The 19,020-nt window shown below is 36.0% G+C and overlaps 1 protein-coding gene across 1 annotated transcript; it reads left to right on the top strand.

The window, feature by feature from the left end:
• The first annotated feature begins 6,030 nt into the window (after positions 1–6,030).
• On the top strand, positions 6,031–12,599 carry LOC129266590 (ATP synthase subunit g, mitochondrial-like). The gene is made up of 3 exons (XM_064103979.1): positions 6,031–6,220; positions 9,349–9,509; positions 11,972–12,599. The coding sequence occupies exons 1-3, from the start codon at positions 6,136–6,138 to the stop codon at positions 12,098–12,100; spliced, it is 375 nt and encodes a 124-aa protein (XP_063960049.1). The 5' UTR covers positions 6,031–6,135; the 3' UTR covers positions 12,101–12,599.
• The last annotated feature ends 6,421 nt before the right edge of the window (positions 12,600–19,020 follow it).

Genomic DNA, 19,020 nt, shown 5'->3' with positions numbered 1-19,020 from the left:
AATTTTGTCTTTTTCTGGAAGGAACTACAGTAGGGCGTTGGAGCAGAGGACCTTTTTCTGTTTTCCCGTTTTTGCATGTTTCGTTAATCGGGCCCAGGGGGCACTTATATACCTAATGGACGAGTGGATGCCAATTTTGCATCGCAAACCAGCAGCAGCGCGCTTCGCGTGCTGAGATCTCACCTCACGAGCCATTCAGAGTCTGCATAGCAGACTATAGCTGCAGATCGAGACAATAGACTTTGCTTTTCCGAGGTAACCCTTTTCCGACGGCGGCGTCGATCATCAACATTGAAATCTTAACCAAGTTGAAATTTTTGAAATGTCATCATAATTAACTTAAAGTAAATGGACCGATGAAAGTTGGACATTTAAGGGTATAATCAAGTATTACTGAACATCCTGCCTGAGTTTCTTTCACATGACCAGGTCAAAGTCATTTAGGGTCAATGAACTTAGACCATGTTGGGGAATCAATATCGAAATCTTATAACCAAGGTCAAGTTTTTGAAATGTCGTCACAAAGAATATGAATTACCTATATAGTCCATGAAACTGGGACATAAGGGTATAATCAAGTATCTCTGAAGATCCTGCATGCCTGAGTTTCAGGACACATATAGGTCAAAGGTCACTTAGGGTCAACGAACTTTGACCAGTTTGTTGACCGGGGGTATTTGTGGATTTGTCATCAAAACTATAGGTGACGTGAGTAAGATAGATCATTTTAGGGTCAATGATCGAACTTTGATTGGGGTATTTGTGGAATTCATCATAACTTTAAAGTTTAAAGATCTAGCTATATATGCCTATAGTTCATGAAACTTGGGACACTAGTAACCATTTATCCGCCATTTATCCCTTAAAAATATCTTGTGCTTGTTTCTGGTCGCATGACCAACATCAAAGGTCATGAACTTTGGCCGTGTTATATAAGGGGTATTTGTTGAACTGGCATCATCAAAGTTTACTTCACATGTATAAGGGTAATCGTTTTGCACATAATGTCACATGATCATGGTTTAGGCCGGCCATGTTGGGTAAATGGACATAGAGTATTTTATTCTTATTATATAAGTGTTTACTTTTGTGAACAAGTATTTAATAGCTGTTTTTAAAGTCAGTACTGCTGCTATATCGAATCGCGTAATGCTTGCGAGACTAATATATAGCTGCCACAAGCAGTCCACTTTTTCTGAAATCATAGTGTTTCATACATGTGTAAATGATGGGCTCCACTTTGTGTGCAATAAACTGGGGCAATAAATAACTTATGCACTTGTCAATCCAATTGTTTTAGTTCTTGGTAGAAATTATTTTAATAAACTTAATTTCATAAAATAAATTTTTAAAAATAACAGCCCACTATTCATGATGTTTAATTCACAATGCAAATGTTTAAAGGGGGACGGCCCAGGCTGAAAGTAATTATATTTTAATACATAGAGTAGAAGTCACTGAGCAAAATGTCGAAAATTTCATCAAAATTTGATAACAAATAATAAAGTTATTGAAGTTTAAAGTTAAGCAATAAAACAGTCATCATGAATATTCATTATATAGGTGGGCTGATGATGTCACATCTCCCCTTTCCGTTTTCTTATGTTATTTCATAAAATCATAATTTTTTCATACTTGTGTGAATAAAATGTCTCCCTTATAATGAAATACGTTGCAGCAATAAACATCTAATAAATCATGCAGTTGTCAATCCAATTTTTCTAAAACAATGGAGGAAAAAATAAACCTAATTTCATAAAATAAAATACAAAAGATATGAGTGGGGATATGACATCATCAGCTCACCTAATGAATATTCATGACGACTGTTTTTAACAAAATATTGCTAAACTTTAAAATTCAATAACTTTGTTATTACCCACTGGGCAATTTGTTACCGATTACCAATTTTACCGGTTATTACCGGTAATATCACCCGGAAATTTGAGTAACACCAAATATTACCGTTATTACCATGCTATTACCGAAATTATAATTCCTGTTGATACCTGTTACTGTTATCACCCTGATGAAACCGACATTTACCGAGTTACAACAGGGTGACGATGGGTAATAAGGGTAATGTTGAATGACTTTGATTGGTTATAACATTGCAAACTTTAGTAATAACAGTAATCTTACAGCAATCCCAGCGAAATTGTCAAAGTCCAAAAAATTACTGTTATCACCCTGATGAAACCAACATTTTACCCAGTTACAAACAGGTTGATAAGGGGTAATGGGTAATGTTGAAGCGCTTCCATTCCCAGACAGCAAAGTATCTGGATCACATACGGTTCTTATCTGGGATATCTGGGTCCCATATGGGCCCACATGGAACCCAGATGAAAACATATACTTGAACCCACATGGTGCCCAGATAGGACTCAGATGGAAACGAGACCTCCAACCCATGCGGAACCCATTAATATTGGGTAAATGGAGTAATATCAGATGGTAATATCAGGAAAATGCTGGGAATATTAGTTACTCATATTCATTACTACAATAAATGGCCAAAATTTTAGCTAATATAGCTGTAATAATTAATGTGTTTATGTTTGTGCAATTATTCCACCCAGAAAATTTTCAGAAAAATGTGTAGTTTATATATCATATTAGTCATAATCATAACATTAATTTTAGAAAAATGTTTTAGGGTTGAATAATTGTTAACCATAATTTGTCAAGTGTTGTAAACTCGCTCAATATATAGAAGTAAATGACAGGGTTTGGTGGATAGGTGTAGGATAGGATTAGGATTAGGATGTAGGATTTTAGGATAGGATAAGATGATATGGCTTAGAGTATGGAGTTGTAAAAATGTGCTTCAATGACCCTAATGACACTAATTGTTTTTTTAATGAGCCGACATTAATTGGGTAATATTGGGTAAACAGAGTAATATGAGGTGGTGATATCATTAAAATGCTGGAAATATCGGTTACATCATACTGAGAAATATTGGGTAAATGGAGTAATATCGGGTCCGGGTAATAACGGGGAAAGATTGGTCTACTATTTCCCCGTTACTACCCACTGGTGTTACCGTGGTAATAACTACGTTATTACCTGTTACAACCCGGGTAATATCGGGTAAAATGCCCAGTGGGTAGCTGACTTGAAATAAAGTCATTATTTATTGGACCAGTAACACCAGTTTGATGAAAAACAATTTAACTGGTATTACTAATTGCTTCAACTGGAAGGCAGTTGTTTGAACTGGTCTCCAGTTGATTTTTACTGGTCCAGTTAAAAATCAACTGGCCCAGTTTAAATATACTGGAAACCAGTAAAATTCTACTGGAAACCAGTAAAAAAAATTACTGGTCTTACTGGTTTTTCCTTCTGGGCTTGTTATCCGATTTTGATGAATTTTTTGGCATTTTGCTTAGTGAATTCTACTCTATTTATTTAGATATAAATATTTTCAGCCCGGACCATCCCTTTAAAATTCAATAAATTCGTTATTTGTTATCCGATTTTGATCAAATTTTCAGCATTTTTCTCTGTAAATTTTGTTATATATAAATATATCCAGCCTGGACCGGAGTATGCACGTCGATCGCATGTGCTGTACCAAAGATACTAAAAGGAAAGATCGGACACTCAATAGAGCGCGCAATGAAACGCTGAATTTTGTACAAGGGGAAGGGCGCCCTACAGCGTTGAGTAAGTAAACTTGCGCAAGTCCTGTGTACAAAACGGCAAATCCCTGTGACATAATACGGGGAAATGGTGATGGAGGGGGTGAGGAAAGGGGGTAAAGGGGCGGCACAAGGGAATAATTCCATATATCATTTCCCAGAAACATCTGAAATATATTCAATTATGATTTATAAGGATTTTAGGGGCCCGCGTTGTCAAACTTATCAAAATTGAATATGGTGCCGCATTAATACTTACACATACAATGCAACACTATCGGGCATCGCCTCCCCGACCCTTTCCCACAACCATCACTGGTAGTTTTTCGCCCCTATAAAAACAAATACGCAGCCCATAGTTTAAAGGTGAATCTATCAAGGCAGCTGATCGGAGGGGGGAGGGGGCGGCGGTCCCTTACACGGTCATCCGTGCCCCCGGCCCCAGTTAGCGCATCATTTCTAGTTATTTTTTTTTAAAAGATATACAGAAGAGCTAGTATTGTATTCACATCATGCATGTGATTGCCTTCTCCCATATCTACTCATATGGGGGAGGGGTCACCTGGATAAAAATGAACTGATTTCCCACAAAATAGGAGCGGGGGCGGCTCTGTCATTAAAAATATATAGAAATATGTATTTTTAAAAGTCATCACTGGGTGAATAGATGTAAGAAATGGGGCAGTGTTGGTGTTTTTATTGATTTTGACTTGACATAACAACAAAGGTTGGTTGCTTTGTGTCCGCCGCCGCCGCCGCCCCCTCTTTGGATGATCCTCGATCCTCCACTACTACACAAAAACCACCCATATAAGGGTTTGAACGAACGGGTCTTACTTGGTTGCCATGGCGATACAGTTATATATAGAGCAACATGCATATTCATGTTCGGCACCTTCAAATAAAAGGAAATTAAAGAAAATTCATATTCTATACATACTTTTATGAAAATTTGCACTTTTTCTGGGGGAAAAAGGATTGGATTGGATTTAATATTGATTTCCGATTTACAATTATACATAATAATTATGATAAGCATAACATAACAAGGTCGAAAATACTACAAGATATAATATAAACATAATCATAGATTTAAGGAACACAATTCAAAAAATAAAGTTATCTCAGATGACATTTGTATTTCATAAGTAAAACGGGGGGGGGGGGTCTTGCCGAAGGCCTTCATGGCAACGATTCATTTGCAACGTACACAATTATTTATCATTATAGCGTATATAATTATATCGTCGACCAAGACAATATCTATCAGTTATTGAAATCATGCAGAACATTTACGGTAATTTGTTTTCAAAATGAAATGACTGGGAATTTAAGGTCATTTTAAGTGGTATTTTCCACCATTATCTTGTTACCATTTCCGTTGCCATGACAAAGCCTATGGTATTTATATATAATTTAGCAACATAGCAAAAAGCATAACTGTGTTTTGCACCCTAAAATATAGGGGAAATGAAAGAAAATTCTTATGCTAATTTTTTTTACCCAAGTTTGTACTTTTCTGGGGATAATTTTATGTAGCCGTTACCATGGCAACAGGACATATGAAATATTTTATTATTAAAAAAAAGCAGTGTTACCACGGCAACATATTATCAGGCTAATGAACTCAAAACACTTACTGTAATATGTTTTCCAAATTGAATAAGTGGGTAAAACCTGCAGATTAATATGGCATTTTTGTTGTATTTTTACTTTTTTTTTTTTTTTTGCAAATCAGATGTTATTTTGTTGCATAGCAACGGCCTAAGATGGTATTTATGCATTTGGCAAAAACACTTTATGTTTAACACCCTTAAGTTATGATAAATTTATGCCAAAGTCAGATTCTACATTTTTTTAAATGAGAAATTCACATTTTTTCTGGGTGGAAAATAAGCCGTTACCATGGCAACGGACAGATTGTAACTATTTTGATGACCTTCAATATTTGTAAATTTCATTTGTATCCAAACTGAAGCGTTGAATTAATAAGTAAGGTAATTAATGCCATGTTTATTTTACCCTATACAGAGGAATATAATGTTTTTTAATTAATCCGTTAATTGCCAGCATATGGCAACGGGTAAAGACGTTGTTCCATGATAAGGAAACTCTGTACCCAAAATTATGCTTTTATATCCCCTTATCCACTCTGTAACGGTAATCCAAAAAACTAACACTAAGGGGCCACCCCATGCGTCTTGTATACACCCCATACACAAACCTTTGCCGATTTGCACCAGTTTACTTACTCAACGTTATTGGGCGCCCTTCCCCAAGAAGAAAATAGAGCGTTCAAAAAATCGCCAAAGTGTCCGATCTTCCCCTTGTAGTATCTTTGACTGTACTGTACTAACAGCTACAGAAATTCGTTATTGGCTGCATACTTATGCATTCGCATACAATATATATGCAGCGCAGCTAGCTGTATCTTCATATCACTATTAGGCGCATGCGCAAGCGGCGATACCGAAATCCGAGGTGAAAGATGGCTCGTGCAGTTCAGAAGGTTGTTGGTTTGGGAACAAGATTAGGCAATTCATTAGCCACTCAAGGGCCTAAACTTGCTACAGGTAAAATCTGAAAATTTCAGTTTACCATGATATTTACTTTTTAGATCGATTGATGCCTTTGTTTCTACTCATTTTGCACTTCCAATTCGTAGCATGACGAAGGAATGGCTTTTCCTCTTCCAAGCCAAGGCAAGGTTGACCATGTTCATTCACGTACGTTACGGTACCGGTATTTCAAGCCCGGTGTACGTGTTGGCCTTGCCTTGGGCTTGCCGCTTGGTGTTACTGACTACTGACACTGTTTAGTGTTAGTATTGGTGTTGGAATTTGGATAACTTCCCCTAGGCCTAGCTCCAAAACTTATTACCAGTTTGTAAAACTGATCCAGATCACATTATTAATATTAACATCACAACAACTAGTGTCGGTGAGTGAATATACCTAGGCCTAAATAATTGCGTAAAAATTAACCCAAAAAGTTAGGCCGAAAACTAAAAGTAGAAAAAGTAACACCAACACCAAAAGGTCAACACTGAACTTGAAATCACCCATTGTATTACCGGACACTAATTAGTATTACTAATAGTAATACTAACCTCGCAATACATGCGACTGGACAATAATCACTATCAGTATCATGATTCCGGACGCGCAAGACATAATTTAAGTTAGAAACAAGATTGCAAAAACGACAAAAAAATCAAACTTTAGTCTTAGAGAATCTCTGAGTCTGATATGACAGAAAATGCTTAAAATGTCATAATGCATGCAGCCGAGTGTGTTAGTGGAAATGTAGAGCATGCGAGGTTTCTTTAGATAGGTGCCACGCTGCACGAGCCGCAGGTGGCGAGTGCTTGTCTTGAGGACGCAATGATGATGATTTTTAAAATAATGAAGTATACTTCTTCATCATTGACGTCTTGACACTTCCCCCAGTCGCATAAGAGAAGGACCAAAATAAAGATGGATTTCCCTCGGAAATCCATCTTTTGAAACAAAAATCACTTGAATTTTATTAATTTCATTAATTTTTACACCTTCCTACGCCTAATGGCATGCGTAGGAAGGTTTTAAAAATTGTAATATGAAAATGTGAAAAATTTAAGGTTTCTTACCTAACTGATGCCGAGTAAACCCCTCGATCCACATGTAAACAACGTAAGTACAATAGCGTCGACCCTTGAACCGCTTATGTATGACGTACTTCCGGCTAGCAATGCCGTTCTGATGAATAATTTATAGAAAAAAAAATTATTTCGCAAATGTTAAAATTTATCACGTAATTAGAAATAATTATCAGTTTCATACCAATTATTTATAACGTCCATGCGCAGTGAGTCGCCATCGGCAGTCTTCAACCTTCAATTTTGCAACCAAAAAAAAAATTCTTACCCAAATCTTTGTATGAGATGAAAGTATCCACAAATCCTTTCAAATATATGATAAACTTTTCTCCTGAAATTGCTACAGTTTTTAGTAAGAACATCATGAATTACACACTTCCGGAACGGCGACACAATGATGGGTATATTTTGAGTCGCCGATTCGAAAAATCCCATACATTTACTACACAGACATATCGCGCATGCGCACACACACGCACCGATCGTACACAAAAGTGCATTGACTCAGCTGCGTTGTTGAAACCTCTCCGTGGGTTGAGATATACGTTGAGTCGCCACCCCCTCTTATTTTGATAACAATTGTCACCCCCACCTTCAAAATGAAATGATCGTGAGCATTTTTTTATAATCTATATTTTGATACCAAATATTGGTAACTTGAGCGGGCAGTTTTGGAAACATCGATTGCTTAGTGTGGGCGTCTCAATCGTCGCCCGAGAAAAATGGCAGCTTCAATTCACACCGTACGGATCCAAATTTGCAAGTCTGACTTTGACTGCACTAAACTCCTTTGTCTTTTGCTGGATCTTTTAACCAAACGTTGCAGCATTTCAGGGAATTACTGAGGATTAATATCAGATGCCACAAGACACTTTTCAACATTGCAAAAGATTTCTAGAAAAAATTGCACATGGCGACTCACTGCGCATGGACGTTAATTACGTGATAAATTTTAACATTTTAACATTTTTTTTTTTTCTGTATTACAAAAAAACGTTTTGAAGAAAAATTCATGGATTAAAAATGTTTTTTATTATTAATAAAAAACATTTTTAATCATTGAATTTATTATTTAATAATGTTAAATAATACAATTCAACTATTGATTGTAAATAATTATTATTGTAATGATAGTTATTTACAATCAATATTTAAATTTGCCTGTATCATATGCATATTCCATGGTCAAACTTGAAACTTTCGCCCCCGAGATTTCTACTCTCCCTGTAATAGAACCAGCCCTATATCATGTGAATGAGCTACGTGTAGAACTTATTTCCGACATTTATTTATTGATTTCATTTTTAAACAAATGTTCATTAAAGAAAGTGGAGCACCTCTGGCAGTCTCATCTGCATCACACGATTCAATATAGCAGCAGTGCTAACTTTGAAAACTAACAAAGTTACTATAATTTTAAAATAATTATTCACAAAAAACACCATTCACAATAGTATGTTCATTGACACTAAATGGCATTTTTACCTTGATTATGTGACCTAAGACTTGTCAGTGATAATTGATTACCCCGATATCCACATTTTATAAACTATATCTATACAATTTGAAATTTGTGACAGCAATCCAATAATTACCTCCAAAATGACCAACGTTCATTGACCTAAAATGACCTTTGACTTTGGTCAAGTCTTAGGTCGCATGATCAAGGTCAAATGTCATTATTGTCAATGAACATAGCATGGTATCATTATATGACTTGTTTTTTTGTTGTGAATAATTATGTTATAGTAGTTTTCAATGTCAGCACTGCTGCTATATTGAATTGCATGATGTAGGTGAGACTGCCAGAGGTGCTCCACTCATTAGGCTAATCATGTCCCTTTTATTTATAAACTTCTATAGTACGAGTTTTAATAGAAAATTTTGAAACAGATTTTGAAATAGAGCCAATTGATTTTGCAAAATGTCAGCTTTTGCTTGGAATTGCCTTATTGCATATTTCTTAATCGCAAAATCAGGCCCGTACTGAGTACTCATGCATAGTTTTCAAAGATATATAAATTACTCTCTATTTAAATTCCTTTTCTATTTGACCCCATACAGAAGCTGTTGAGTATTCAAAGCCAAGGTTATCCAAGTTTTGGTACTATGCCAAGGTTGAGCTAGTTCCACCTACTCCAGGTGAATTCCCTGCTATTCAGAAGGGCATCAGTGACATCATCAAGTCAGCAAGGACAGGCAAATTTGCCAATTTGACAGTAAAGGTCAGTTTATAGGCATAGGGACATACACAGGTGTTATGGTATCAGCTTCATCAAGTCAAATCTCAACCAAGATTTAATTTTTTCTCGCCTGCATAGTGCCGCTTTTCCAACGGCAGCATCTTCAACATTGAAATCTTAACCAGGGTTAAGTTTTTGACATGTCATCATAACTTCTAAAGTATATGGACCTAGATCACAAAACTTGCCCGGGGGGGGGGGGGGGGGGGGGCCACTTCCATTCACGAGTGGATACCATGCGCGACCATGGGGTCTCGAAAAGCACCCTAAACACATATTTTCCATATTCTGAAAATGCACCCCTTAACAAGTATTGGCGTGTGAAACCCTAACCTTAACAAGTATTGGAAACAAAACGATACTCTTGGTAAGTATAAAAGGACATCCTTTATAAAACATTTTGATTTTGTTTTATCATCCCCGCATATTTGACCCTTTACACATATATTTTTCCGAGCGAAATAGATACCCTTTTTAGCTCATCCGGCCCAAAGGGCAAGATGAGCTTATACCGTGGCGTGGCGTCCGTCCACAATTTCAAAATGCTACTACTTCGCCATTTCAAGTCCGATTTCAATTCTGTTTGCTTTATATGATAGCACTAGGTGGGGGATTCAAAACTTCTACACAGAATTTTGAAATTCCTTAAATATGCTAATTTATGCGCATTTTTCAAAATTCACAAAAAATGCTTCTTTATTTGTTGACCGATTTTGAATTTTTTGCTTCCATCTGGTAGAGCTTCATGAGGTTCACCAAACTTCTACACAAAATTTTGAAATTTTGACCAGAACAATTTTTATGCTAATTTATGCAAAATTAATTAATGCTTCTTCTTTATTTGTTGACCAAGTATGATTTTTTTTCTTCCATCTGGTAGAGCTTCATGAGGTTCACCAATCTTCTTCACAGAATTTTGAAATTTTGACTAGACCAATTTTTATGCTAATTTATGGGAAATTAATTTATTCATATTTTTAAAAATTCACATAAAATGCTTTTTCTTCTTTAATTGTTGACCGATTTTTACGTTTTTTCTTCTTCCATTTTGTAGAACTTTATGAAGTCCACCAAACTTCTACACAGAATTACAAAGAAATGTTTTTTCTTCTTCATTTGTTGATCGATTTTAATTTTGTTGCCTTATATAATAGCTCAAGGTGGTGATACAAAATTTCAACATAGAATTTTGAAACTCATTAAATATGCTAATTTATTCATATATTTTCAAAACTCACAAAAATTACTTATTTATTTGTTGATTGACTTTGCTTTGGTTATTTTTGTTCCATCTGAGAGCTAAATTAGGTTCACCAAGGTTCTACACAGAGTTAAGAAACTTGACTAGATAATAAATACTTAATTCATATGAAATTTATTCATAGATCACAAAAAAATGCTTCTATGTCATTTCTTCATCAATTTCAATTCTATATCCTCAATTTATGTCACCAATATAATTCACTACAGTGTAAACTGGGCTGAAATTAAAATTGTGTTAAATTTTGTTGCGAGATGCCGGATGAGCTCCACATCATTGATGTGCTAGTTTCAATATTTTTGTGTTTTTGACACCCTTATCACGTTATGTACGTAACGTGCCCTATCTTGAAAAAGACATCCTTTTTACATGTTTTTTTTTATCGCGCATGGTATCCACTCGTCAATGTAAGTGCCCCCCCCCCCCCCCCGGGGGTAAGAGTTAAACTTGATAATAAGAATGATAGTGTATCACTCAAGATCCTGCCTGAGTTTCATGTCACGTGACCAAGGTCAAAGGTCATTTAGGGTCAACAAACTTTAATAATGTTGGGGTATTTGTGGAATTGTCATCCTGAAAGATTGTCACTCAGCATTCACACAGATTTCAGTAACAATAGATGTGTACAGGCAACACCATTCAAAACATTTGAAATCCTATTTTCTTGAAAAATATTTGAACGTATGAGAGAGAAAAAACACCCCTTCCCAAGCTTTGAAAATTTGCATTGCACAACTTAACATCCATGAAATGGCATGGCATAGATAGTATGTATCACCTTCAATGAACTTATTGCTTGACCTCGAAAGTACTTGTCATATTTTGGACACCTTTCCTCAACTTGAAAACAGAAATCGTATCAGCTTCAATCAAAATGGAGAAGACCTAAGGTCAATGAACTTTTTTGTTTAACCGTGATGATGAATTCATCTTCAAGATGATACCATATTTTTTTTGTGTGTGTGTTCTTATGTGGAGAAAAGGACCCCTGAAAGCATACAATCAATAATCCCAAACTTATTCTTGACTTATCCATATCAAATTATGATTTTATATTTCACACATAATTTAAGCTTGAAGTCTAGCCCAAAATATTGGGGGTTGTCAATGTGATAATAATGTTACATGTTTATAGTAATTTCCAATGAATCTCACTTTTTTTTTCATTTCATTTTTGTAACAGGAAGCATGGGCAAACACACTGGTATGTGCAGAGGTAGCATTCTGGTTCTTCATTGGTGAACAGATTGGAAGAAGAAGCATCGTTGGCTACAATGTCAAGTCTGATTATGAACCACATCCATACATATAGAAACCTCTTCAAGCCATCCAGAATGTATTTTTATTTGAAATCGCTCTATTATGTCACATGCATGCATTGAGGAGAATGATTATATAGTTGTAATTGTGAAAGCTGAACTCACAAAGTGTTCATTTCCTACAAGGGTGAAGTCCATCTGGTGTTCATTTCAGTGTAAAGCAAGCATCCCCAAGTCATGAACTATCTAATAGTACATCTTTAATTTATTGGCAAGATTCATACACTTTTTCTCAGCTCAAGGCCTCAAGCAATGAATTTCTGTTTGATGTGATGCTAGTATCCCCCATTACTCAGTATGTACTGAGTACCAATCTTGGCAATATTATGTATGTTTCCAATGTGTCATAGAATGTGGAAATCACCAACAGCAGTTCGTTTCCACAAGATAAGATTTCATTCTTAGCAAATTGTATCGGGTTGAATTTAAAAATGTGTATAAATTCACGTTTGACGTGTTTGTAACTTTATTAAAAAGTGTTATCAAACAAAATATCAATATGTCGTCTACTTGTTTGTTAACTAGTTCATGAGGTGGCAATGGGTGTTAAAGCGGAAGTTCACCCTGACATTTTTTTAAACAAAAGCACAAACGCAAAAGTGCATTAGTGAAAGTTACACATATGTCAAAGAATAACAGGATTATTAATTTTTACAGTTTTGATTTTTGACGTCACAAAGCAGCTCCCGCAATTGCCATGGATATAATTCCATAAAATGTCATGTTCTAAAATAAAATTTAAAGTGATATTATTTTTGCCTTCAATGCATTATCAGAAACCATATGCAGTGTAATATTAAAGGACAAGTCCACCCCAACAAATTGATTTGAATAAGAAGAGAAAAATCCAACAAGCATAACACTGAAAATTTCATCAAAATCGGATGTAAAATAAGAAAGTTATGACATTTTAAAGTTTTGCTTATTTTCACAAAACAGTTATATGCACATCCTGGTTGGTATACAAATGAGGTGAGTGATGACGTCATCCACTCACTATTTCTTTTGTATTTTATTATATGAAATATGAAATATTCTAATTTTTTTCTCATTGTCAAGTGAAACAGTGAATAATTCTTCCCTGAACATGTGGAGTTTAGCAATGTTTAATACTATATGATTCAGTCAAATCAGTCCCTATGGTCAAATCTGTAAAAAATGAAATATTGTATAATTCAAGCAATAAAAAACAAAAGAAATAGTGAGTGAAGGACATCATCAACTGACTCATTTGCATGGCACTGAGTTGTGCATATCACTGTTTTGTGAAAAATGAGCGAAACTTTAAAGTGTCATAACTTTCTTATTTTTCATCCGATTTTGATGAAATTTTCAGTGTTATGCTACATGATTTTTCTCTATTTATTCAAATCAACATTTTGCTGGGGTGGACTTGACCTTTAACAGCATATAAAAACCATCATAGGTGCAGGTTACAAGTGAGTTTTGAAGGATAGGATTCAATGCTGTCAATTTCATGGAGTGAAGAAGGGAGTTCCAAAGGCGTGGGAGCAATAGATGAAAGGGTAGGGTCTCCAAATCCCTTCAGATGTGTGAATGGTACATGAAGAGTGACGAGATGAGTGCAAGCCAGGAGGAGACTGCATGGTTCTTCTATGAGGGAGGTCATGTATCCTGGAGCTAAACCATATGGCTTGAAAGTCAGGAGGATTTTGAATTTGATCCTTTGGTAGCCAATGCAATTCTGTGAGAACAGGGGTGGTGAGCAGTACATGTATCATTCTGCTGCTCTTTGACTCTTATTGTACAACGCCTACTTAGCTTGTTGTACGCGAGCAAATGGGAGGCTGAATGTCAAACATTCGTACCGTTGCACAAAAGACGTACCATCCAAAATGTACCGTTGCACGGCTTAGGAGGTGACGTCACAATACGATTCAATTCATTGCGCTCAGTAAAAATGCAGGTGCAATACGCGTATAGCCTGCTGGCTAAATGCGCAATGCTGCCCGAGGTGTTCGATTGTGGGATTTTGCTTTTCGCTTTCCATATTTTTGCTCCCTTTTCATAGATTACTGCAGGTAAAACTCTTTGTTTTTACATATTTTCGCTAACTTCCGAGGCGTTGTACAACACAAATAGCAAATATTCTTATTTGTACAATGGTGCGAGATTTCGCATTCGGTGAAAGAAAGAAAACACTCTATTCAACTCGGCTAACGCCTCGTTGAATAGAGCATCTTTCTTTCACCTCATGCGAAATCTCGCACCATCGCACTCATGCCTATTCGCTATTTGTATAATGTGCCATTCACTGTTATCGGCGAGTGCCTTTTTTTTTTTCAAGTAGTCTATATTTCATTGTTTTATTCATAAAAAAAGAATCACTCCTGAGACAATAATGTTAAACTTCTTGACCTTAAGCTGGACTGAACAATGGAATCACTCATGCATGCAATACACTCCTCAAAATGCAATAGGCATTAACACTAGCTGTATGACCATTGCACGAAAGTGTGTTCGTGGCACTCCAGTGGATGCACAGATATGTGTTCACGGCCGGCACGTTAAGGGTTAAAGGAGAATGACACCCCTGAAAGTGTTTTTTTTTTAAAGAGAAGAATCAAAGAAATCAGATCAATGAACATTTGATGAAGATTAAATAAGAAAATAATAACGTTTGAAAACTAAGATCACGTGATGCTCTTTATATCATCCCATTGGCAATGCAACCAAAATCTGTGATGTCACAGATGTACATGTACATCTTCCCTACTGGTACTGGTAGAAAATATTTTGAACCTAAATTTTCTCATTCATCTTTTCTACCGGAAGATCAAGTGTTAATGTTTATGATCTCTCATGAACCTGTATCACATGTGATACAGGTTTCACAACATTATATCCTGGGGGCCGTTTCATAAAGCTGTTCGTAAGTTAAGAGCGACTTTAAGAACGACTGGTGAACCTTTCTTACGCGCTAAACCATCGCCAATGGTGTATACCATCGCCAATGGTGTATACCATTTACCAAAAGAAAGGATCACCAGTCGTTCTTATCTAACGAACAGCTTTATGAAACACCCACCTGGATGATCATGAATTGTTTGTTCTGTCAATAGAAATATTTGCTTGTGTATACATGTATGTCCAAAGGGGAGAATTGTACATGTGTACCCATCTATGTCCGCACACAGTTTGGTCGCATTGAATCTCCATGAGTGATTTTGACATTCAAATTATCTTTCTTAATGTTTGTCCAATATTACTCATACTTTTGTTGATCTTATTTTTTATCCCATCCTACATGTAGATGGGACGTATTATGGTATCGCACTCGGTGTCCGTCTGTCTTTCCATCCGTTAATTTTTCCTTGTAAACGCGATAACTTCAGTTTGACCTAACCTAGGCTCATATAATTTGGTGTGTATGATACTAGCATGGATCCCAGGAAGTCTTACTGATCTTGAGGTCAAAAGGTCTATGGTCAAGGTCACAGTGACATGATTTCATCTTACCCTTCTGCAGTCCCAAACGTGATACTAGTAACTCAAGTTTAACTTAACCTAGGCTCAAGTAATTAGGTGTGTTTGATACTAGCATGAATCCTAGAAAGCCTTTTGATTTTTAAGGTCCACCTTTCACTTTTCTTGCTTAACCAATAACTCTGTTATCCGTGTTACAGGTATTATGTGCTCTCCCTAGCAACACTCTTGTTCTGCTATCAAACTAGCTCAACTTCTAGATGTATTTTCCACTTGGAAAGACTCTTACATTCCATTTCTTTATGTTTTAAAAGTGACTGATAAATATGGGAACACCCTTTCATCATTTCCAATATAACAAGTAATGCTTCTGGTATAATACATGTGGGTTCTGTCAACTCTTTTATCACATTCTTTTCAAAACCAGCCCGGATGGCATAATTGCATATTCCATAAAAATGAATGAAATTAATTTGTATATCAAATTTATTCTGAAGCTGTAAATGCGAAAGAAACTTGCCATCATTATTCAAAATATCATTGACGTAACGTATACCTTTCTTACACCAAGCTTTTAGAAATATTGTAGAATTATTTATTTTTATCCTAGGGTTATTCCAAAGAGGTTGAGAAGCAATACTAGTAGTATAAATTACTAACAGCTGAAAGGGCAAGAAGCACCTCTTTCCAAAAAGGATTAGGCATAAAAACAGATTGTAATATTCAGACCCCATATACCAGTGAGGACAAATAGGAGGCAAAAAAAGAGACAAACATATGATAAGTAAAATTTTCGTCTGATGAATCAAGAATAAATCTTCTGATCCATGATATCTTTTTTTTAACCCTTCCACATGGTTCCTTTATTGAAATCACTATAATATTTATTTTTCAACAATACATAATTGAATAATTAAGACAGTATATGACACAAATTTTAAATATGTACAATACAACATTCCATGAAATTGTCGTAACATTTGTATAAAAAAGAAATATCAAAGTGCAAAGGAAAGAAAAAAATCCTTACAAGAAATATATATACACACACACATATCTTAAGTGATTTTATGTGTAAAAATATCTGTCATTTTAACACCATCGTCCCTATATAACTGACACATTTGTTTTCTCCCTATTTTATCAGGTTTATTAGCCCATATATAAAGGAGAAAAAACATCGATTTAAATCCGTTATAATTTGTGACTTTTAGTTCTGGAAGCGAGAGAAACATGTAATTCAATTTGGGTATAAACAATGGCTTAACGACGCCGACTCGTCCTATAGGAATCAATGATCTTTTCAACCACAAACCCATTCGACTTTTTATTTCTCTGTGTGCAAATTATGGTCACCCCATCATACTATTCATCATTCAAATTTTCTTTCAGATTTTTGCTCTGAATCCCTTATCAATTATCAAACAAACTTCGTCATGGATGCCCTTCAGAACATGCTCAAGTTTATGATTTGATGAGCCCCGATAGATCAGGGATCGAAATGCTCAGATCCTGGATGTTAAAATGGGGGTTAACATGCTTAAGACACTGCAGAAATACAGCAGTGCTAAAATGCACCACTGTTACTTTACAGAATATGCATTAAAAAACCACTGAAGCGAGACAAATGAAATTTTCATAGCATTTAGAACATGAAATGACCTTTTTAGTCCTGCACATTAAAGTGAAAATACTATCATAATTTTCAATTAATTCTATGTTAGAGGGACATTTTTTCTAGGATGCGCTGTATATGAATGATGCGGTGGATATTTCAGAGTGAAGGAGCAGCATGGGGGAAAATTGTTCTCCATAAAACTTGGTCTGAAAACTAGGATTGTGAGGTGGTACAATTAAATTATTCACCACTTATGTAGGATATATTAAATTGGATGGCTCAGAATGGAATACCAAAAATATTCCACAAATCGCTAACGAGTGGAATGTTTCTGGTATTCCATGAAATAAAGCTATCCAATTAATATAATTATCATCTATCCCCACCCCCCCCCCCCAAAAAAAAGAGGTAAAATTTAACAGTCATATCACTTATCACATTATGGCATCATTGCTTCAGATTCAGTTGTTGACATGTGACTTGGACCGTCTCACACTATGCGATCCGGTGCGACGTGAGTTTTCAAGAAATCGCATTTTGCGTTAAGTATAAAAGTTCCAAGAAGTAAAATTATTTTATTCAGAGTTTGGCATATTGTTAGGAAAACTAAAATCACACTTTTACTTTGCGGCAAACACTATGGTCGGAGTAAGGTCCTAATCGTCTTCAATTCTCAGCCGGCGAAGACGTCATTACGATTTGGAATTAAATTTGTTTTTATTTATTCAGCGAGGCTCTGATCCGTAATATTTTATTAGTTGGAATATCCATATCAAATGTTATCGCAATTTGAAATTCGGTTCGCAAAGAATCGCATAGTGCGAGACGGGCTTTACATGTAGTTTATTGTGACGTCATACGATATGAGCGTAATCATGGTCTATGCTGCGCATCGCATTGCTTTCACGCACTAGACTGTGTATACGGTCTCATATATTCGATAGCAAATTTTGTACAGGAGCCTATGGGATATTCGGCAGATTTCGGTCCTTTTTAAGGATATGCTTTGATTCTGCACACATGTAATTAATGCAGGCCAAAACACATGTTTTTAATGTATCGCTTAAACACTATATGACATTATACAAATAATGCTTGAAGCGCGTTCATGCAGGGCCAAATAATTAATATGCGAGAAGAGCCAATGGATATACCGCACCGATGTCCACAGGACGGAGTGCGGTATATCCATTTGGCAAGTCGAGCACAGAGTTCATTATTTAGGTCCTCTATGCACAAGAATGCATGTATCGTTTGTTTTATACAACCTTTCCCCACTCACCCATGTTACTGAGTTGCCCCAAATGCTATATTTGATCTAAATTCTAGATAATTCCAGACCTCGCATTATCCTGCACTCTGACGTCAGAGTGCAGGATAGTACCTTTGGTGTGACGTCAGAGTGCAGGATAGTGCATTCTGCATGCAATCGTGCAATTCGCTGAATATCATGTGATCCGATTTAGACCAATCAGATTAGAGAACATTCTTGGGAGTTGTATAATTGGAGCTATTGCATGGAGACGATAGCGAGTTTACACCCCGGGGGGCCACTTACATTGACGAGTGGATACCATGCGCGACCAAAAAAACATGTAAAAAGGATGTCTTTTTCAAGATAGGGCATGTTACGTACGTAAGGTGATAAGTGTGTCAAAAACACTATTTTTGCTATGAAAGCTACGTGTTTAGGGTCAAATTCGCGAGGGTGTAAAAAATTAAAGACTAAAATGTTTTATAAAGGATGTTCTTTTGCTCCAAGAGTCAACACTACGTGTTTAGAGTACGATTTAAGCGAGATGTGAGAGGTGGGGCTGTAAACCCAATGTAGGTGAAGGTAAACTAGAC

Source organism: Lytechinus pictus, chromosome 8, assembly GCF_037042905.1.
Source record: "Lytechinus pictus isolate F3 Inbred chromosome 8, Lp3.0, whole genome shotgun sequence".
In the NCBI taxonomy this organism is placed as follows: Eukaryota; Metazoa; Echinodermata; class Echinoidea; order Temnopleuroida; family Toxopneustidae; genus Lytechinus; species Lytechinus pictus.
The sequence above is the reverse complement of the archived record's forward strand: the minus strand, read 5'-3'. Positions and strand labels throughout refer to the sequence as shown.

Coding starts and splice junctions, on each gene's coding strand:
- LOC129266590 (XM_064103979.1), top strand. CDS start 6,136: ATGGCTCGTGCAGTTCAGAAGGTTGTTGGTTTGGGAACAAGATTAGGC. Junction 6,221..9,348: donor AGGGCCTAAACTTGCTACAG/GTAAAATCTGAA, acceptor GACCCCATACAG/AAGCTGTTGAGTATTCAAAG. Junction 9,510..11,971: donor TTGCCAATTTGACAGTAAAG/GTCAGTTTATAG, acceptor TTTTTGTAACAG/GAAGCATGGGCAAACACACT.